The sequence below is a fragment of the Benincasa hispida genome, chromosome 11 (genome assembly GCF_027475165.1).
Source record: "Benincasa hispida cultivar pf3 chromosome 11, pf3_genome.v1.1, whole genome shotgun sequence".
NCBI lineage: Eukaryota > Viridiplantae > Streptophyta > Magnoliopsida > Cucurbitales > Cucurbitaceae > Benincasa > Benincasa hispida.
In genome coordinates, this window is record NC_143488.1 from 28,035,508 (window position 1) to 28,057,612 (window position 22,105).

General features: G+C 38.1%; 1 protein-coding gene, 1 long non-coding RNA gene and 1 pseudogene across 4 annotated transcripts; all 3 read left to right on the plus strand.

The window, feature by feature from the left end:
- Nucleotides 1-3,312: 3,312 nt before the first annotated feature.
- On the plus strand, nt 3,313-21,956 carry LOC120090275 (GTP-binding protein). 3 transcript variants are annotated; one of them, XR_005485495.2, is made up of 9 exons: nt 3,313-3,559; nt 3,758-4,013; nt 4,149-4,373; nt 4,549-4,808; nt 19,437-19,669; nt 19,827-19,952; nt 20,305-20,490; nt 20,905-21,049; nt 21,130-21,956. XR_005485495.2 is itself a non-coding variant. In XM_039047842.2 (9 exons), exons 1-9 carry the CDS (start codon nt 3,415-3,417, stop codon nt 21,451-21,453), a joined length of 1,893 nt encoding a protein of 630 aa, XP_038903770.1. In that variant the 5' UTR covers nt 3,315-3,414; the 3' UTR covers nt 21,454-21,956. The 3 variants fall into 3 exon arrangements, 2 of the variants coding, with proteins under 2 accessions (XP_038903770.1, XP_038903771.1); XM_039047842.2 differs by having other exon boundaries at nt 3,315-3,559; nt 20,912-21,049; XM_039047843.2 differs by having other exon boundaries at nt 3,331-3,559; nt 3,822-4,013; nt 20,912-21,049.
- On the plus strand, nt 4,815-8,700 carry LOC150032557 (uncharacterized). Its single transcript, XR_016524461.1, has 2 exons — nt 4,815-7,985; nt 8,068-8,700. It is a non-coding gene; the product is annotated as an uncharacterized LOC150032557 (long non-coding RNA).
- Nucleotides 21,517-22,105, plus strand: part of LOC150032558 (uncharacterized) — a 34,139-nt pseudogene continuing 33,550 nt past the window's right edge.

The following is a 22,105-nucleotide window of genomic DNA, read 5'->3' on the forward strand; positions in this document are numbered from 1 at the left end:
CTCCTCTCAGTCAACAACTTCTTTTATCTGTTGTTCAGTTGATTCTTTTAAAGGGACGATCGATTTATCTCTGGTACAAGTGTCGACAACTTTCTTGACCATGAGAAAGAACAACATCTTTTGCTTCCATAATTTGAAGTTTGCTCATTCGAACCAGAATGGACGGTTGAGGTCAGATGTCATAACGTCGTTGTTGCTAGTGAAGGCCATTAGTGATGTAGCGGTAAACACATCTTAAAATTGTTGGAAATGATAAGACCCTCAGACGACGAATAGGACAACAGCAAACGGTTAGGTCACGACAGTCGAGCAAAGAATAAAACCTACAAAACAGACTCGTTATAGGCTGAGTCGCGGAGCTTGCTCTCTTTAAGACGTTTTGCGGCTTTGCCCAAGTGTGCAAGTAGGTTAGGAATATTGCCACATCGTCCCCAGGATAAAACAACCTAAAAAGAAAACCCGATGGGAAATGTACCATTACCAATCGGAACACACACCCTTTTTTACTTACTGCTCGAAAAACAGAAAGTGGAAGAGTAGGAGAGGAGAACTTTCAAAAGGAAGTGAAAAACTGTGTTCTGAACTGCTAAAGGCCACACCTTTTATTTATAGGCCTTCAGCGTGAAACTGTCGCGTGAGAAAGAGGCGGACAACTTTAGAAAGGGGCCTAAAGACTCGGTCGGAAGATGCACTGGGAGGACCAAGCTCTTTTTTTTTTTTTTTCCCGGCATTAAATAATAATAATAATAATATGTTTATTAAAGAAAATAATAATAATAATCACTCGCCTTGCCTCGCTTGATCGGACGTCCACCAAACCCACATTGATTTATCTCCTCACTCCCTCCAAAACATGGGTACCCCTTGTAGCCCAAACCCAAATCCCAAGGTTGGAGTACAAAAGGGAGACTTCCAAATAAAAATTTCCAATGTGGGATTCTTCAATCAAAGGTTGGTTCTCTCTTATTTTTGAAAATTAAAATTTCACCCAACATTTTCAAAACCCTTTCCCATTTTTCTTCTCTCCCATCCCATCCTCTTACCCTATTTCTCACTCCCTTTGCTCTTCCCCTTACCCATTTTCTTCTCCCTCACTCATCAACTATGATCCTTTCCCCATTTTTCCTCTTCCACTCCCTAGCGGCAATCCTTTCTCCCATTCTCTTTTTCTATCTCACCTACTTGGCCATCGTCACAAACTATTTCATATTTTTATTCTTTTTCCTAAAAAAAACTAATCATAGAACTTCTACAAGAATGAAGCAATTGAATGATACATTTGGAGCAAAATTCGAAGAGTGGGAAGAATCGCCTTCGAACTTCCCCTCTATCGCTGCCGCCAATCTTGAAATTCATGCTAATGTAGCTTCCACCCTGTTGTCACTTTTGATTTGCAAGATGGTGACAATGATTCAAAATCCATCCTTGTCGCCATACATTCAGTTACTCTTGCATGCACCACACTTGTATGTATGGGAGTACATATTTAAATTTGCATGGCCAACCCCGCACCACCGCCACTCTTTTCATCAACCAAACCTGTGAGGAGTATACAATATGCATAGAAGTACATATTATGTACACGTTATTGACATAATATATGTATAAGGTTTATTTCTATATTTTATTTTCAATTTTCAAATATATGTTGGTTTGTTTTTTTTATAAAATAATCTGAGAATGCTAATGAATTATATTTTATTTTCATAGTTATGCCCTAGTTTATCATGTGTTAACATTATTATTATAATCAATAAAGATGAAAATGATATAATATGTTATATATGTTTGCAAAATTACTATTCTTCAAGTGTATATATGACAAAGTACGTGAAATATATGTGTCAATAAAAATGAAACTAAAATTAAAACATGAGGTATATATCATATAACTAATCTTAAATATGAGGTATATATCACATAACTAACCTTAAATCTAAACTTATTTATGAATACATTTCAAATAAACTTCATTTATATTTGAAAGAACAATGGATATATTCGAATTAAACCTCATATATATATACATAAAAAATGATTTCATAAATGAAAACAAAGATTTGTAACAAAAATTCTACATAATTCACCAATGATTCTAGATTTTAAGTCGAAATCTGAAATCTGTAAAAAAGTTAAAAGTATATAATTGCGAAACAACTAAACATACATGTATATATACGACATAGTATGTGAAATATATCTTAATAAAAATAAGATTAAAATTAAAGTATAAAATATATATTATATAACAATCTTGAATCTGTAGTCCTAAATACATTTGAAATAATATCGTACATTATTAAAATAAACAAAGTCGAATGATAGATCTTGAATATAAAACCAACACTTTATATCCGAGAAATAATACAAGAAATATCAAAACTCGAAGAAATTGAATGAATACAACATAAATGGCCAATAAAATGAAGATTATGGATTGAATGCCACTGCCGGCCACAGAGAGATGCAACCGTGGAGAAAATAATCATCTTCCTTAATTCTAGGACCATTTCAGATTTAAAATAAAATAAAAATCACTAAATAAAATATGTTAAAAAGGAATAAAACTCCTATAATTAAGGAAAAATTAATAAGGTTAATTCCATATCAATTGCAGAAAACCAAAAATAGATATTTGAGAAAAAGAAAGTCGATTTCGAATTTCAATCAATAGGGAAATAAAAATATAATCTCGAAAATATTAAATTGATAGAGAAAAAAAAAAGTTAGAATTAGAGAAGTCTACGGACGAGTCAGAGATGCCATTCTTCATCCCATTCACGAGCAAATTGTAATTAAATAATTAACTTTATCACTAAATTAGTTATTCTGATTAGTTTTACCTGACCATTTGAATTTAAAATAAATTACTCAAATTTTGGTATAAAAAACCTAATTAGATTTTTTATAGAAAAAAATCAATATAAATAAAATTATTCACATATATAATCTAAATTTAAATATTCAATTTAACATATTCCTTACTTTTCTCAATAAATAATCAAGCTAATCAGGGCGGAGACGAGGAATGCATTCCCGTCCCCATTCTCGTTTAGCTCAAGAGAATTTTATTTCCACTCTTTCCCTCATTTCCTACCTTGAAAATCTCGGTCCCATTCAGGATGGGTCTCGTGAGACGGAGCCCTTTTCGTTGGAAAAATTGAACCTCTCTAGTTAGAATGGTCTAAAATTATAACTAGAAGGCTCTAAAGGAAATAATTCAAACGAAAGGACATTTGTGGAATATATTTGTCTAAAAATTCATATTTGAAAAATATGAACTATAAATGATTTTTTTTCCTCAAAAAAACCTAAAATTTTAATCATGTCCATTTTGCCCGTGTACTTCTTTTGTTTTCTTGTTCTAAACATATTTCCGACCACTGGGACGGTGATTGCCGCCGCGACTTATCTATGTCTCGCTTATGGGTTCCGTTGCTCTCCCAACGCCGGCGGTTCATCGGTAATAGTATTTTCCATATCGGTGCAAGTAGTAGAAGAATAAGCTCTAGTACTCCGTCGCCCAATTTTCTCAGCGGCTCGGTTTTCGTCAAATCAGGTACCTCCTTCCTTCTGCCATTTCTGTTGATTGTTTGTGTAGGTTTAGTACTTACAATGTTGAATTGAAAAACTTTAAACCTATGACAAACTCAGTTATTGCACATAGGCATACTTGACAATTCGTATTTGTCTTCAGATTTAGTATATACACCTTACTTTGTTGGTCATTGTTTTTGGGTTCTATAACACTATCTAGGTTGGAATAGTTGCATTGCAAATGCAAGATTATTGCTTCCTTTGGGTGCTGCTCATATTGCCAGGGGATTTTGTGGAGTTCCAGAAAATGGGCAATCGGAGAAATGCTTAAATGATAATGCAAGTGATGTTATTGCTAATAAAGTTCAAGGCGTCCAAAGAAACTCAGTTGATTTCACCAAAATTCCAATCAATATGCTTCCAACTGTTGTGCTCGTTGGGCGCCCAAATGTTGGCAAATCTGCATTATTTAACCGGTAAACTATGCCTATGTTAGTCTATTAATGGACTTGCCAGTGTTTTGCAATGTAAAGTCAGTGATTCGTTTTCTGTACTATCTTTTACTGGTATCAAGAGTTAAATTCTCTTGGTTTTTTGCTGTTTATTTATAGGTTTATTAAGAGGAGGGAGGCACTAGTTTACAACACACCAGATGATCATGTTACTCGGGATATTCGTGAAGGTGTCGCCAAACTTGGAGATTTGCGGTTTGTAGTATTGGATTCTTCTGGCTTAGAGACAGCAACATCTTCGGGCTCTATTCTTGAAAGAACAGCAAGAATGACTGAAAATGTTCTTCTCAAGTCTCAGTTAGCAATTTTCCTCATTGATGCAAGGTGATTGGTTAATGTTTTTTTTTCTTGTAAACATGATTAAGAAGAATGTAGCATATTACTTTCCATTGTAAGACAGAGGAATGCTGGTCTTACTCAATATGCATGATCACATTTTTCTTTCGTTTTAGTGTGGCTCTGGTGTTTAAAGTAGTCGTGATGCTATTTTTGTGAGCAGAGCTGGCCTTCATCCCTTTGATTTGGAGGTTGGGAAGTGGCTGCGCAGACATGCACCTGATATTAACCTTGTAGTAGCAATGAATAAATCTGAATCGCTTTTTGATAGCAATGGTACAATTTTGGCTGCTGCCCTTGAAGCCCAAAGGTTAGGCTTTGGAGATCCAGTTCCCATATCAGCTGAAACTGGGCTTGGCATGCAAGAGCTGTATTGTGCCATCAAACCTGTGCTTGAGAAGTATATGTTGAAAGTTATAAGTGGTAAGAAATGTACCCATCAATCAATATATCATTTGAAATATATTGATACTTTACCAATAACCACCAAAGGTTGATCAAAGAGTCAAATTATAAATCTTATCAAGATGCTTTTGGAGATTTTGGGTTCAAACTATAACAATCATCTTTTTGAATTAAAATGTCCCAAGTTTCTTGACACCAATATTTGTAGAGTTTTGTAAGTTGATCAATGGAATTTGATCAAGTTTGGGCAAACTGGCCTATAGATACCTATGGATGCAAAAAAAAAAAAAAAAAAAAAAAAAAAAAAAAAGTAGAAAATATCACTCTGTTTCTACCCAGCTTTATGACTGCCTTTCCAGAACTTGTCCTTTACTTGTGTATTTATTTATCCTTTCTACTTGATTTTGTGGAAGCTGTTCAAGAGAGAGGAGGCCGTTATTCACTACTGCAAGGCCATCCTTTAAGTTGTCAAAAAATAGCAAGCAACTTGATTGCTTTATTTCACAGGGATATTACTGTGGCATAGTTCACTGTGATTATTATTTATTTAAATATATTATTTGTGGCTTCGTTTTTATTAATCAAAATTTCATTTGAGCTTCTTTGTCTACTTGTGCAAATGATCTTGAGTAAACTATGGTTTTTAAAAAAGTTACATTTATTAATTTCTTGAGATTACCTACGTTGTTGTTTTACATTGCTGATATGTTTACTGTGTTTGTAATAATTCTAGAGTTAGTGGTTATTAACTGTTGGAGCTCCAATCTCTTGTTAGTTGTCATTGGCGTTTTCAGTTTTTGACTGCCTTCTCCCTTGTGTTTGGTGTTTGATTTACCTATGACTTGTTGGTATAACTTGAAATCCTAACCGTAAATGTGGATCCCTTAAGTTATAGCCTGGCATCACAAAGCCCACAATACCCATGTAGGTAAATAGGTACATGTTTAGGATCCAAGTTATCAATCTCTAAACTCACATCCGTAAGATCCGTAAGAGGCCTTTGACACAAAATACCGATTAATGAATAAGACCTTCCACCCTCTTCGATTCCTTTCTACCAAAGGTTTATCATAAATATTTTTGAGCTATCTCCCTCTAGTCTTGGAATCTTGAAAAAGATGAGAAATGCAGTGGGATTCTAACATGAACACCGCCAATGATCACCTGTGATTCTTTCATGATACAAGCTGAAGAGATGAGTTTTGGCAGAGATACAAGAATGGGAAGAAAGTGAAACAACCTTAAATTTAGTAAATAAAATGTTAGTGAGAGTGGGAGGGAAGTCTGTGTTGACGAGGAAAGATTGGAAGGAGAGAGCTTTTGGCACCACTTGAAAACTCCCTATATTTCACGTGGTTGTTTCCTTTAACGCATTGCTGCTAGGTAAGTTCTCTCTTGCCTCTCTTTTCTCTCCTCTCTCCTCCCTCCTTCTCTCTTCCCCCTCCGGCGTACTTTCGACGTCCCATCATTACTCCGCGTCTAACTCTGATCAGAGTACTTGACGTCTTCCTGGAAACACCATGGAAGTAATTAGCTGCAAGGTGAGTGGTGATTTTTTTTTTTTTTTTTTTTTTTTTTTTTTTTTGCATTTGGTTCAAATAAGAAAAGTTTTTCATGGAAGACGTGGAAGCTAACAAACTCCTCCCCTTATCAGAATCACATCTTCTTTGGTTTGTGGATCAAATTTCAGAACTACTCAGCGGTTTAAGTAGTTGTTTTTTTTAAGGAATGGACGTGGTGAATTTGGGGCAATGAAACTCTCGAAGTTCAGATAAAAAACGAGATGGGTACTGAGATGTGTGGTCTGGCTGGCATACGGTAGTCGTTTCTTCATACATATTCCCGTGGGGCCATCACAAGAGGGTTGGACAACTTTTTTGGGAATGCTTAATGGTTTTATACAGAAAAGTGAGCCAGTCAACACGCAAACGACAAGGAATTCGAAGTCAAAGGATGACACGATTGAATACCTTGATACAGAGTATCCTATCCCAAAGAACCAACATAAGAGCTATGCATCGATGGCAAAGAAGGAATTGAGTTATCAAAAGCCCCTGCCTCCTCAACATTAAAACAGAGCAAAACGATAGAGTTGATAAAGCCGAAGACTCAACCCTCTGCTTCTTCTTCTGAGAAATGGAGTTCTTAGCTACTCTGGGTACAAAAGAATAAGGAAGTTTTCAAGGAAGATTTTGAAAATCTTTGGGTTTTATCAAGATTGTTTGTGTTTGATGAATGGAAAGATGTTGCCAAATTCCTGGAAGAACCCTCTCAAGTTAAAGTCATTGTTGATCTTCTGTTTGTCGACAAAGCTTTGATCAAAATTGTTCAAGGAAAGGTAGATGAATTGATTGAAGCTCTAGGGAAATGGTTTGACTACGGGAAATTTCATTTGTTATTTGAAAATAGAACACATTACAGCATAGTAGGCCAACTCTTTTAAAAGGATTCGGCGGATGGATATCAATAAAAAATTTTCCATTGGAATATTGGAGTAGAGACACTTTTGAGACCATTGGAGAGCATAGCACTTGAAACACTCAATCTTCTAAATCCTTTTGAAGCAAAAATCCAAGTTAAAAAGAATTTATGTGGTTTTATGCCGGCAACTATCGATAAAGAATGGAATCAGGGGCAACATCTATCTAAATTTTGGTGTCATCGAATCATTTGAAGCTCTTAGCATTGTTAACAAAGATTTATTCATTAAAGATTTCTCTAATCCTATTGATCTAGTTCGTTTGAAGCAGGTTGGAAAAGATGAAGAGGTCGATTTTAACTTTCCAAATACCGAATGGGATTTCCTTAACCAGAACAAGCTGAATTTTCCAAGTACTTTCGAAGCTATTAAAAATCAGTCCATCCAATCCTTGAAGCCTTCATCGGAAGCCGAAAAATGCTCATCGGAAAATCCAGAGAACGACATAGATAGTTCAAAAGGTGACAAAGTCGGAAAAAAGTGTTTTTCAAATGTGAACGCATCTAAGGTTAATCGTGATTAAAGAAGTTGTAATGACTGATTTAGGAGCACGAAAAGAGGCTGAAGGGTCGGATCCAAAGATGAGAGAGAAAATTGACGACCGCCTCTTTAATGGGCCCAGTCATTCGCTCACAACCGTTTCCCATTCCAACTATATTAAGAATGAAAGTCTGTTGAAGTCCCCTGGTATTCCTCAAAAGAAAGATCAACGATTGGTAAGTCCCAAAATTCCAATTGATTCAACTACTCCTGGTTTTTGGTATGCCAATGGTGAAACTGATGAGTTGTTCGAAACAGCACTCGATTTTTCTATTCAAATCTCGCAATCCAAATGGCCGGACCTCATTACTCATAAAAATATAGAGCATAATCTTCAACATTGTTCCTTGAGCAACAAATCAGACAAAAGCTTCCCTGCTAAGAAGTCTATTGCGGCAACTCTAAAGAAACGTCCTCATTTGTTTAAGCCATTCCCAAAGCATTATGTGAAAGGATGAACTTTGTTCCTCAATTCATGGTCAGCCTTAGTGAACTTTGACTTGCTTGAAGAGTGTTGTGTTTGAGTCCAACTTCCAGATTATTCAACCAACAGGTCAGTCAAGTCCCCTCCACCATCTTTAAATTTCTAGCAATCAGTGTTTAAAATCCCAGGCTCAAACATTCATTTTGTGCGAGGTACCCCATGCTCTTCTCCAATCATCTCAAGTTCTAAGTCACAAGAATCAGATGTTGAATCAATTGTTATGGCAAGCAGTGAAGAATTGGATTATTAGGAAAAAGAGGAGCACCAAGTTGAGCTAGAAGAAGTGGATTTGTTCAGTATAGATTTCAGCATTTTATTTCAGCCTGATGACAGTACAGTATGTGGAAACTTGGAAAGTTAGAAGCATCGTGTTTCTCTCCCAATCAAATAAAGGGAATTCCCCAGCACTTGAGATATATAGTTGAAGCTTGCGAGATTACTCTGGCTTGAAGGTAGAAGGCAGTGTGTAAGTCAAGAAGTTTGCCCACAATGATGATTATAACATGGAATACTAGAGGGCTTGTAGATCAATCAAAACAATTGGCCTTTAAACGTTTGCTCAAGAATACAAATCCAGACTTAGTGTTGATACAGGAACATAAGAGAGATTCTTTTGATATTGATCTTATCAAAGCACTATGGAGTTCGAAAGATGTTGGTTGGGTGTGCGTTGAAGCCTATGGTAAATCAGGAGGAATGTTGACTATGTGGGATGAAGCAAAATATCAGTTACCGAGGTTCTAAAAGGTGGTTACTCATTATTTGCCAAATGTATAACTATTTGCAGGAAGGTGTGTTGGGTGACAAATGTATATGGTCCCACAGATTACAAAGAAAGAAGATTTATTTGGCCCGAACTTTCCTCCCTTTCAGCTTATTGCTTACAAGCTTGGTGCTTGGGTGGTGATTTTAATATCACCAGAAAAATTCAAGAACGTTTCCTAGTGGGAAGGATGACGAGGAATGAGGAAGTTTAATAAGTTCATTGTGGAAGCTAATTTATTGGAAATATCATTATCTGATGGAAAATTTACTTGGTCAAGTGAAGGAAGGGTGGTTTCACGATCATTGCTTGACAGGTTCCTTGTATCTAAGGAATGGGATGAGGCATTTGAAGCCTCAAGAGTGGTAAGGCAAGTCCAGATCTTCTCTGACCAGTTTTTTCCTTTGGTTAGAAACTAGTTCCTTTGAATGGGGCCCGTCTCCTTTTCGCTTTTGCAACAGCTGGCTGCTAAACAAGCAATGTTGCCGGATCATAGAAAGATCTTTAAACTCAGGTAATCACCAAGGCTGGGTAGGTTTTATCATATCCTCAAAACTGCAAAGTTTAAAAAAGATTCTAAAAGATTGGCATGCTGATTATGAAGGAAAACAAAGAAGACAGGAAGAGGAACTTTTAGAAGAAATTGGCAAAGAAGAGAGTAGGGCAGAATCTCCTGACTTAGCCATGCTAAAACTGGATATGAGCCTTCTTTAAAGGCTGATTTGTTGTCTTTATACCGAACGGAGGAAAGGAATTTAATTCAAAAAAGTAGACTTAATTGGCTTAAATTGGGAGATGAGAATTTGAGGTTCTTTCATTGCTTCCTTGCTGCAAAAAAGAGAAGAAATTTGATATCAGAATTAACAAATAATCAAGGTATCGTTGCCACAAGCTCAAGATTTAATCATAAACTTTTACAAGTTGCTTTACAAGAAGACTCCAAGTGCTGACTCTATCCCAATCAATCTAGAATGGCAAGTAGTCTTGGAAGCTCAAAACAAAGGCTGGTTTAATGATTCACTTTGGGAGAAATCCAAAAAGCATTGAAGGTGATGGGGAAAAATAAAGCTCCGGGCCAGATGGATTTACAGTAGAATTCTTCATCAAATGTTGAGAGCAGTTTAAGGAAAATTTCACCAGCCTTTTTGATAAATTTTACGAAAATGGAAAGCTGAATTCCTGTGTAAAGGAAAATTTTATCTGTTTGATGAAGAAGAAAGAAGATGTTATCATGGTAAAAGACTTTAGGCCCATTAGTCTCACAACTTTAGTGTACAATTGCAAAAGTACTTGCCGAGAGATTGAAAAGAATCATGCCATGCATCATTGCTCCCACTCAAAGTGCATTCATTGAAGGCTACCAAATTCTAGATCCCATAATGAAGTTGTGGAGGAATACAAATCTAAAAAGAAAAAAGGTTGGATCCTCAAATTTGACTTGGAAAAGACCTTTGACAGAGTTGATTGGGTTTTCTTAGAGAAGGTTTTGAAAGGCAAAAATTTCGATTCTTGATGGATTTCATGGATAATGGGTTGTATCAAAAACCCAAAATTTTCTATCTTCATCAATGGGTGACCAAGAGGAAGAATCTTTGCTTCTAGTGGAATAAGGCAAGGTCCCTTTCACCTTTCATTTTTCTCATTGTAAGTGAAGTCTTGAGCAGTCTCATTTTAAGACTTCACAAGAAAGGGAAATACAAAAGAATCATTGTGGGAAAAGAAAAAGTTCATGTCCCTCTTCTCCAATTTTCCGCTGACACGCTAAGCTTTTGCAAATATGATGATGAGATGATAGAGAATCTTCGAAGAACAATTGAACTCTTTGAATGGTGCTCCGGCCAAAGGGCTAATTGGGAAAAATCAGTCTTACGTGGGATTAATATAGATGAAAACAAGGTGTGTTTGGTTGCTTTTATGTTGAATTGTAAAGTGGAGAAATTACCAATGATATATCTCGACATACCTTTAGGAGGATATCCATCATGTTGGTAGCCTATCATCGACAAAGTCCAAGGAAAATAAGACAAATGGAAAAGGTACAACCTTTCTCGAGGAGGCAGAATCACACTATATAAATCATTGCTGCTAATCTTCCCACTTACTATGTGTCCACCTTTTTAATGTCGGAAAAGGTAATTTCAACTCTAGAAAGATCCATAAGAAAATTTTTCTGGGAAGGGCATAAAGGGGCAGGTTGAATCACTTGGTAAAATGGGAGAGAGTTTAAATTGCGCTTCAGTCATGCAAAGAAAGCTTCCTTCCCATTGCCTTTCACCTCATGTTTGTCCACTGTGTTTACATGATCACGAACACCTACAACACATTTTTTGAATGAGGTTATGCTAAAAAGTGTTGGTTTCGTTTGCTTCTCCTTTTTAACGTTTGTTGGGTATTTGGATGCCGTTTTAGTAACAATGTTTTGTAGCTTTTTGTTGGGCCTGGTATTAAGAAGAATCCTAAATTACTCTGGAACAACGCGGTTAAAGCCTTGTTAGCTGAATTGTGGTTTGAAAGAAACCAGAAAGTTTTCCATGATAAAGCTCCCCCTTGGTTACATCGTTTTGAGTTTGCTCGGCTAAATGCTTCTTGGTGCACACTTTCAAGAGCTTTTGAAGATTACTCTGTTCAGGAGTTAAACTTGAATTGGCGAGCATTCATTTCTCCTCAGCATTAGAACTGCTCTCCAACTTTCAGAGTGCTAGCTGGTCCTATGTTTTTGTCCCGGCAGTGATTATAACATTCTGCTTTGTATTGTTTTTTTCTCATTTTTGGTTTTGTTCTTTCTTTTGTACTTGATATTGTCCTTCGGATAGTAGGTTGTTTGGGCTATTTTGTTTCATTTGTATTTCCGATTATGGATGTGATGAGGGTGCTATGGGGGTGCCAACCTAGTTAAGATGCCCGAGTATATGTCTCGATCCTTTGGTTTTGGTCTTTGTAACCTTTTGTATATTGAGATTTTATCTCTTTTCATTAATTCAATGAAAAGTGCGTTTCTTTTTCAGAAAAAAGAAAAAAAACTTAGAGCAATTAACTGCATCATGGGTAATGAAACTGTCGAAAAAGGGTTGGTTTGCCTTAGGGGTTTATTTGTAATTCTCTTATGGGCCTAGGGCTTCCTGTCTGTCTATTTATTTGAGGAGTCTTTCTGTATTTCAGTGTAACAAAATAATAAGATTTGATCGTGGTTTTTTTCTCCCTGGCCTAGGGTTTTCCACGTAAATTAGTGTGTTTTCTTCCTTCTTCTTTTATTTTTATCATGGTATCAGAGCAAGGGGTCAGGCCACGAAACCCTAGCCACCATTGATGAGTCTCTTTCGACGACCAATTTTGAGATAGCTGACATAATTAAGGAAGCTGTCCAACAATACCTAGAGACCGCCTTACCTCGCCTTCTTCAACAAATGAGTGCCGCCAGAACGACAACCCAATCCGTCGACGGACAGATCGAATTGCGCCCAACCAAAGAGAATCAACGTCCAGATCTGAGCGATGCCCAACCACCCTTTAGCCTCAGACTCATCGATCTCCCAGGTGCAGATGGTGTTCGGTGAACAGATCCGGTCGCAGTAGCTTTCTCGCACAACCCGGTCGATCTCCCAGCAGTCGATCGCGCACAACCTTCCTCGAATCCAGAACAGTCGATGGCGACCAGATCTGTCAATCTTCCAGCAGCTCTCGCGCACAACCCGGTCAATCTCCCAGCAGGCTTCGATCGACAGCCCTAGGGTTTGAAGCCGCGGCTTCGCCGGTGGGTTTTCTGACCAGCAACCTCCGGTGGTGGATCGGCTGGTTCTCTCTGACTGCAGTGACGCCGGTCCGATTGCTTTTCTGGCGAACTCTCCAGCAGGTCTGATCGGGGCATGTTCTGATGAGATTAAAAGCAGATTTCTTTTCCTCCAGCAACTGCTCGCGGATTTTGGGTCGGTGCTTGGTACAAACTCAAAAATTGTTCAATCGGAATCGTCCAATTTACAGGTAGGCTCCGAGAACTCGGTAAACTCTTTCCATTCTTTACCTGCTACAAATTTATTATCTGGATCAATCGGACACTCTGCAGGAATTATTATTGGAGAAAAGTTGAATGACAAAAATTATTTCTCCTGGTTTCAATCCATCTGAATGGCTCTAGAAGGAAGACAAAAATTTGGATATCTAACTGGGGAGATAGCCAAACCTGAACCCAGCAGTCCCCACGAACGTATCTGGAGAGCAGAAGATCCATTGCTACGATCAGTTCTGGTGAGTAGCATGGAACCCCAAATTGGCAGACTGTTACTTTACACGGCGACTACCAAAGAGATATGGGATGCAGTACAATAGTTGTATTCGTAGAAGCAGAATGCATCCCGCCTTTATACCTTACGCAAACAAGTCCATGAATGCAAGCAAGGAGCTATGGACGTCACGTCATACTTCAACAAATTGTCCTTGTTATAGCAAGAAATGGACTTATGCCGTGAGATTATCTGGAGATGTACACATAATGGGACGCAGTATTCCAAACTTGAGGAAGCTGATCGAGTGTATAATTTTCTGGCTGGGTTAAATCCGAAATTTGATGGTGTTCGCAGCAGGATCTTGGGCCAACGTCCTACACCGTCACTGAGGGAGGTGTGCTCTGAAATACGCCTCGAAGAAGACAGGTCTAGGGCCATGAATATTTCAGTAGTTACGTCTACTGAGGCTGCTGCTTTTGCCACCAAGTCATTTGGATCAGATAATGACAAGAAACCTCCATCTGTCTGTAAGCATTGCAAAAAACCATGGCACACGGAAGACCAGTGTTGGAAGCTTCATGGCAAACCTCCAAATTACAAACGACGCCAGTCATAGGACAAGGCTGGTCCTGGACGGGCTCTGGTCAGCGATTCGGCTAATGACAAGACCTCGACTCCGCCTCAAGCTGACGGTCAGAGTAACTTAAGTGTTGTTGGGGTCAGTGCAATTGCACACTCAGGTACGACTCAGTCTTTTGGTTTTATTAACATTAATGGTAAACGGCCCTGGATTGTGGACTCTGGAGCAACAGATCATCTGACCGGGTCTTCTGATCATTTTATATCATATCACCCGAGTGCCGGCAATGAAAAGATTAGAATCGCAGATGGGTCCTTTGCCCCTGTCAAAGGGACATCTTTCTTCGTTTGATGGTTTGATATTGCGTGATGTGCTGCATGTTCCTAAAATTTCGTATAATTTACTTTCTGTTAGTAAAATTACAAGGGACCTGAACTGTCAGACTGTTTTCTCACCGGACATTGTTTTGTTTCAGGATCTGAGCTCGGTGACAACGATTGACACTGCCCGACACGATATGGGGCTCTATTTCCTGACTGATGAAACTTCCTTTAAGGATGGTTATAGGACTAGTTTTATTTCTTTGAATTTCTCTACTGTTAATATTGATTTTATGTTATGGCATTACCGTCTAGGACATCCCAATTTTCAATATATGAAGTATCTTTTTCCGCATTTATTTCATAATATTAATATATCATCCTTACAGTGCGATGTGTGTATCCGGGCTAAACAAAGTCGTGTTTCGTTTCACTTTCAACCCTACAAGACGCCCAAACCGTTCATTCTTATCCATAATGATATCTGGGGTCCCTCACCAACCACTACCTCTACAGGCAAACGGTGGTTTGTCACCTTTATTGACGATCACACCAGATTGACCTGGGTCTTTCTTTTGACCGATAAGTCTGAGGTGTCCTCTGTTTTCCAACAATTTTATGCGACTGTAGAAACCCAGTTCAACACAAAAATTGCCATTTTACGAAGTGACAACGGGCTTGAATTCATTAATCACTCATTTCGGGCCTTCCTGGTATCTAAAGGAATTATCCATCAAAGCTCGTGTGCCTATACTCCCCAACAAAACGGAGTAGCCGAGAGGAAAAATAGGCATCTAGTTGAGGTCGCTCGTTTCCTTATGATATCTACCTCTCTTCCTTCCTATCTGTGGGGCGATGCTATCCTCGCTGCAACCCACCTTATCAACCATATGCCTTCCCGTGTCTTATCCTTCCATACTCCTCTTGACTGTTTCAAAGAATTGTATCCCAACACCCGGTTACTTCCTGACGTACCTCTGCAGGTGTTTGGATGTGTTGTCTTTGTCCATACCCACGGTCTCAATCGTATGAAATTCACTCCTCGTGCCCAGAAATGTGTCTTTGTTGGGTATCCTCTCTATTAATGTGGGTACAAGTGTTATCATCCCTCGTCTTGGAAGTACTTTGTGTCTATGGATGTCACCTTTCTCGAGGATCAACCGTTTTCCCCCGTTAGTCCTCTTCAGGGGGAGCGTCCTAGTGAAGAGGCTAACTGGTCCACGTACTCCATTCCCCTAGAGGTGTCGGCTGAACCTGAACATTCTAGCCCTGTTCTTTCTAATCCTGTTCTTCCCACTAATCAAGTCCCTTGTATAACTTATTACAGGAAGAATCTCAGGAAGGAAACAGTGCCGCCTGTTGCTTCTCCGGCTCCAGTTCATGAGTCTGACTCGGTCTCAGTTCCAGGTATGAATATTCCTGTTTATGATACTGATGATTGTGTTGAGACTAATAATTGTAGAGTGGACAGAGATATAGAGATTGATGCAAATGATGAGAAAATAGAGGAAATTGATGCAAATGATGAGAAAATAGAGAGAATTGAGGAGGATGGAGAAACTGATGGAGAAGACAACACTGAAGAAATAACTCTAGCAAATGAGAATAGTGAAAGGGAAGGTGATTGTGTGGGAAGTCCTTCTAACAAAAGATCCATAGATCAGATGGCTAGCTGCGGTAAGGAACGTGAAGAAGAGGAAAATCGTGATGCTGTCTCTTGATCTTCCAATTGCTTTGAGAAAAGGGACTAGGTCATGTACAAAGTTCCCTATGCATAGTTACATGACATATAGTAACCTATCTCTTGAGTTCAAGGCTCCTACTACCAGTCTAGATACAATAATGGTTCCAAGTAATATACGAGTTGCAATGGAAACTCCTGAGTGGAAGGCTGCAGTTATGGAAGAAATGAGAGCTCTAGAGAAAAATGGAACATGGGAACAGGTTGCTCTTCCTGAGGGGCACAAGACAGTTGGATGTAAATGGGTATTTATTGTCAAGTACAACTCCAATGGCTCAATTGACAGGTACAAGGCGAGACTGGTAGCCAAAGGCTTTACCCAAACCTTTGATATTGATTATTCTGAGACATTCTCTCCTGTGGCCAAGCTCAATACGATCCGGGTACTGTTATCTGTTGCTGTTAATAAATATTGGCTTTTGCACCAATTGGATGTGAAGAATGCGTTTCTTAATGGAGAACTCGAAGAAGAAGTCTATATAAGCCCTCCACCCGGCTTTGAACACCAGTTTAACCGTCGGGTTTGTAGATTGAAGAAGTCACTGTATGGGTTGAAACAGTCGCCAAGAGCGTGGTTTGACAGATTCACCACGTTTGTTAAAACTCAGGGGTATGATCAGGGGCACTCAGACCACACGTTGTTTACAAAAAGGTCGAGTTTAGGAAAGACCTCAGTACTTATTGTGTATGTAGATGACATTGTTTTGACCGATGATGATACTGATGAAATTATGAGACTTAAAACAAAGATGGTTGAAGAATTTGAAATTAAAGATTTGGGAAAATTGCGATACTTCCTTGGGATGGAGGTGGCTTGATCGAAAGAGGGTATCTCTGTCTCACAAAGAAAGTATACTCTAGATCTCCTCAAAGAAACAGGAATGACTGGGTGTAAACCTGTAGACAACCCTGTAGAGTATAATGCCAAACTGAGTAATGTTAGTAATGAAGCTCCTGTTAGCAAAGAGAGATATCAGCGATTAGTCGGGAAGTTGATATATTTATCTCACACAAGACCTGATATATCATATGCTGTGAGTGTTGTTAGTCAGTTCATGCAAGCTCCCTATGAGAAACATATGACAGCCGTTGAAAGCATCCTATAGTATTTAAAGGGCAATCCTGGTAAAGGTCTTCTGTTTAGGAAGTCTAGTAAACGTGGTATAAAAGCATATATAGATTCGGACTGGGTTGGATCTGCTGTTGATAGAAAGTCTGTGTCTGGATATTGCACGTTTGTCTGGGGCAATTTGGTTACTTGGAGAAGTAAGAAACAGGGAGTGGTTGCCAGGAGTAGTGCAGAAGCCGAGTACAGGGCCATGAGTTTGGGGATATGTGAAGAGATTTGGTTGAAGAAAGTATTAACAGATCTTCGACAAGACAGTGAGCTTCCAATGAAATTGTTCTGCGGCAATAAAGCAACAATAAGTATTGCCAACAATCCGGTCCAGCACGATAGAACCAAACACGTCGAGATTGACAGACATTTCGTTAAAGAAAGACTGGACAATGGGAGCATATGTATTCCCTACATCCTTTCAAATCTACAGATTGCAGATGTCCTTACAAAGGGGTTATTAAGACGGAGTTTTGATTACTGTGTTAGCAAGTTGGGTTTGATCGATATTTACGTCCAAACTTGAGGGGGAGTGTCGAAAAAGGGTTGGTTTGCCCTAGGGGTTTATTTGTAATTCTCTTATGGGCCTAGGGCTTCCCGTCTGTCTATTTATTTGAGGAGTCTTTCTGTATTTCAGTGTAACAAAATAATAAGATTTGATCGTGGTTTTTTCTCCCTGGCCTAGGGTTTTCCACGTAAATTAGTGTATTTTCTCCCCTCTTCTTTTATTTTTATCAGAAACTGTACTTGCACACTCTTGGTCATTTTGCTTCTTTCATTATTTTAATTATTTTCTTGGGCAAAATGTACTTTTGGTCCCTGAAGTTTGACGTTAGAGACATTTGGTCCCTGAGGTTTCAAAAGAGATCACTTCAGTTCCTAAGGTTTGGAAATGTTTCTAAATGATCTTTGGGTTGCCTTGACCGTTAATGGACTAACGGAAAAGTGATGTGACATATTGAGTCGGCAGATTTTAAATATGGTGACAATTTTTGTATTAATTTGTTTACCTTAGGTGGATTTTACTCTTTACATTTCTTTTTATTTGTTTTCTTACTCTTTCCCCTTTCTCTCGTCCCTGTCTCTCTCCCCTCCTTCCTTTGAAGCCTAGTTCTTCCTTCATGGCTGCCCAAGGTTTCAAAGGTAGGGCTAAATTTTACCACATAGCTTCCTTTTCCATTTTCCTCAACCTTTTTAATCGTGGAACTATCAGCTCCATGCTCGAACCTTTATCCTCTTGTGAAAACAAATCCCAAATCCATCATTTTGGCTCCTCAAATTCCAACTCCAAAACGTTGTACTTTCCATTCCCTTCATTCTTCTCCCTCTAATTCTCCTCTTCTGACTCTATCTAGAACTTAATTGTTCACTTATTGACCTTGTGCGAATTCCTGGAATGAAAGATTCCTTTGGCTGCAATGAGTTTTTGAATGGGTTGTAATCTTGATTTTTAGGTTGTGAGTTTTGGGAGTCGAGGGAAATGGGTGTTCATTGAAGTTTTCAGACTTGAACAAAAATGAAACGACGAGGTTTGAGAACTTGCTTAGATCAATGGTGGCAGAAAACAGAGATTTATGTTCTGTTTTTGTTTTTTAGTTATGGTTAATTTATTTTGCCACGAAACTGCCCTTGAAATGTTTAACATTTTTACAAATAAAAGGAATGAGTTTTGCTTCCTTGAGATTTCAAAAATGGAGTCCCAGCTGTGAATAGCACATTTTTAGAGAGATGCATAGGAGAGAGAAAGAAGGGAGGGAGGGAGGAGAAAAAAGAGAGAGAAACAAAAAAGAAATAAGAAAAATCCAAGTAATCTAAAAAATAATATAAAATTAATAAAAATTTTCACCTCATTTAAAATTTGTCAACTTAATATGCCACGTCGTTTTTCCATAAGTCAACTTGTGAAAATTAACTTGGGACCATTTAGAAACATTTTCCAAACCTTGGGGACTAAAGTGTCTCTTTCGAAATCTTAGTGATCAAATGGACGCTAACTTCAAATCTCAGGGACCATAAATGCATTTTGCCCGATTTTCTTTTAGTGTGCAGTGATTGTTCTTTTTGACTTTTGTCTGCCCCCAACTTTCCCTGCAATTTCTTTTTTTAATTAATTTTTTTTTTCCGATATCTGTCAAAATGTATAGGTCTAACTTTTGGATTGTAATATTCTATTATTGTCTATCTTTTCTGGATGAATGTTATATCTTTTTTGCTATCCTTTGTCCTGTACAACTTTTTTCCAAAAATGTACACCATCTCCTTTATAAATGGAGTTGGACGTTGGGCAATTATGAACTTCCACCACCGTCGTCTTTGGTCTAATTTGTAGATGATACGTTGACTCTGGCATTATTCTTCCTCCTCACTCTTCTAACCTAGCTTTGCTTTCTTACAATTCCTAGATAATGGTGGTCTTGATCGCTTCCATCAGGTCACAGGCTCCAATGAGGATGAGGACACCCAGGACAGTAAGGTGAAATTACAGTTAGCAATTGTTGGACGACCTAATGTTGGCAAGTCAACCTTGCTGAATACACTTTTACAATCAGATCGTGTTCTGGTTGGTCCTGAAGCTGGTTTAACAAGGGACTCTGTTAGAGCTGAATTTGAGTTTGAGGGTAGAACTATATACTTGGTAAACACGTGTTTGACTATTTATTGTTTATCCTTTTATGATACTTGTGTTCTGAATATAATCTGTGTTCCTAAGAAGTCCTTTATGTTATAACACTTTATTTAATGCAGTTGTTAGGAGTTATGAAGTTCTAATTGTTAATGGTTGGTAATGATAGGTTGATACAGCTGGTTGGATGCATAGGACTAAAGAGGAGAAAGGACCAGCATCCTTGAGTGTCATGCAATCGACTAAAAATCTGATGAGAGCTCATGTGGTTGCTTTAGTTCTTGATGCAGAAGAGGTGTCCGCTCTTTTTCCTTTTTTTTTTTCTCTCCCTTTTCTTTTCCTTGTGACTTTTCATGACCACCCACGAACCTTTTAATGTAATGGGGTTGCAAGCCTAAACCCACCACTTGTCCGTAGAAGATTGTCCGTAGAAGTTGAAAGTAAGGTTACAATTTTCAAGCTTCTTTAAAACAAAGTAAAACCTACTACAAGGTCATTATTCTTTTTTGTTCCTTTTTCTGGCAACGTAAGATAAATAACTCATCTCATTATGGACTGCAGTAATGGGAGTAATTCGTAAAAATTTGGTTTAACATTCAGCATTTTCTTTAACTTTTCTGTGACATATTGATCTATGTGATATACAGATTGCAAGAGAAAGAAGAAGTATGAAACATTCTGAAGTGGTTATTGCAAGGCGAGCAGTGGAGGAAGGTCGTGGTTTAGTAGTAATTGTCAACAAGATGGATCTTATGAGGGGCAAAAAATTTTTTGCTTCATATGAGAAGATCTTGGAAGCTGTTCCCGAAGAAATTCAAACAGTAATTCCTCAGGTATGGTAATTTAGCATTTTATGTGATTTTAGCTTTATCTTCTGGTAAAAAAAAAAAGCGATTGAAGAGATTCATTTTTGAAGGAATGAGATTCTTTTATTTGGGGAGAATATTTCCTCAAATTTGGGGTGAACTCCACACTCTGATTCAATTTCTTTCAACTGGTAAATAGCATTGGAAATGAAGATTTTCTTTCCTATCACTCTACTCCCATCCTCACCAAGTAAAAGAGCCTTAGTGTTGGATATAATTATTTTACAGCTTAGGAACAAATAATTTGTGTAGATATTGGATGGACATAGGCATTGCCGTTATTCCTCTTTAGAACACCCTACTGTGTTCTATTTATTAGTAAGTGAATGCATATCAGCGTTGGTTCTTTCCATCTTAATACTAATTGATCATGTATATTAGCATTCAGGTAACAGGAATACCAGTTATATTCATTTCAGCACTAGAAGGAAAGGGTCGACTGGAAGTCATGCGCCAGGTTATTGAGACATATGAAAAATGGTGTACGAGGTTGTCTACAGCTCGTCTTAACCGGTGGTTGCGGAAGGTCAGTAGAAAATGCCCTTCCATTTTTTCTTAGCTCAACATACCTATAGCACAATTTGTAAAAAGCTCGAGCTCGCACAGGTAATGGGCAGACATTCTTGGAAAGATCAATCTGCACAAGCAAAGGTCAAGTACTTCACGCAGGTGAAAGCCAGACCGCCTACATTCGTTGCCTTTGTGAGCGGGAAGACACGGCTAACAGATACAGACATCAGGTTTTTAACTAAATCGTTGAAGGAAGATTTCAATTTGGGTGGAATTCCCATAAGAATTATGCAACGTGCCGTTCTAAAGAAAACTGCTGATGGGGGTGGCAAGAGCAACAAGCACGTTAGCCGAACTCCTGAAAGAATCCGATCCCGATCCGATAAGAGAAGTTCCATTGTTGAAGAACAAACAACTTGAGCCTTGAACAACATATATATTGGCAGAAGCTCGAAAAAATTCAAACTGATAAGAAAAGTCTCAATGTCGAAGAACAGAACAGACAGCCCGACCATAGATACTGAACCTCGTTGCCATTTTTCTGTTGGACTAGTAATGGTTCCAGTGTGGTAATAAATCATGCAACAGGTGGTTCTCACTCTAGGCATTGTTTAGAGTGAGAGAGACGGACAATATGGAGTTGTTCTGGAGGGAACTGGACGAGGGATGGGGTTTTGATCTTCATCTATAGACTTCAGAGTTCATTAGATATTGTCATGAAATGTTAACGACTGTTAACTTATATGCATAGGTAAATTATTCTCAAAGGACAGTTTTTTCTGTCTTCTTTCAGCTGCTATCTACAGGCTTCTCAGATGTTGTAAGCTTGGAGTAATATTTTCATTGGAGGCAATTTTTGTACGGAAATTGTAATGGGTGACAAAATCAATTATGATAATTACGAAAGTGGACCATTTGACTTCCTTTTCTTTCATACTTTGTAGATTTAGCCCATTCTTGTCTTTGTTTGGAAAAAAACAGATCGTTTTCAATCTATTGAACTCCAATTTCCATTTTTTCCTCGACTTCTTAACAAACAAATCTTATAATATTAAGTAAAAATAACTCTAAA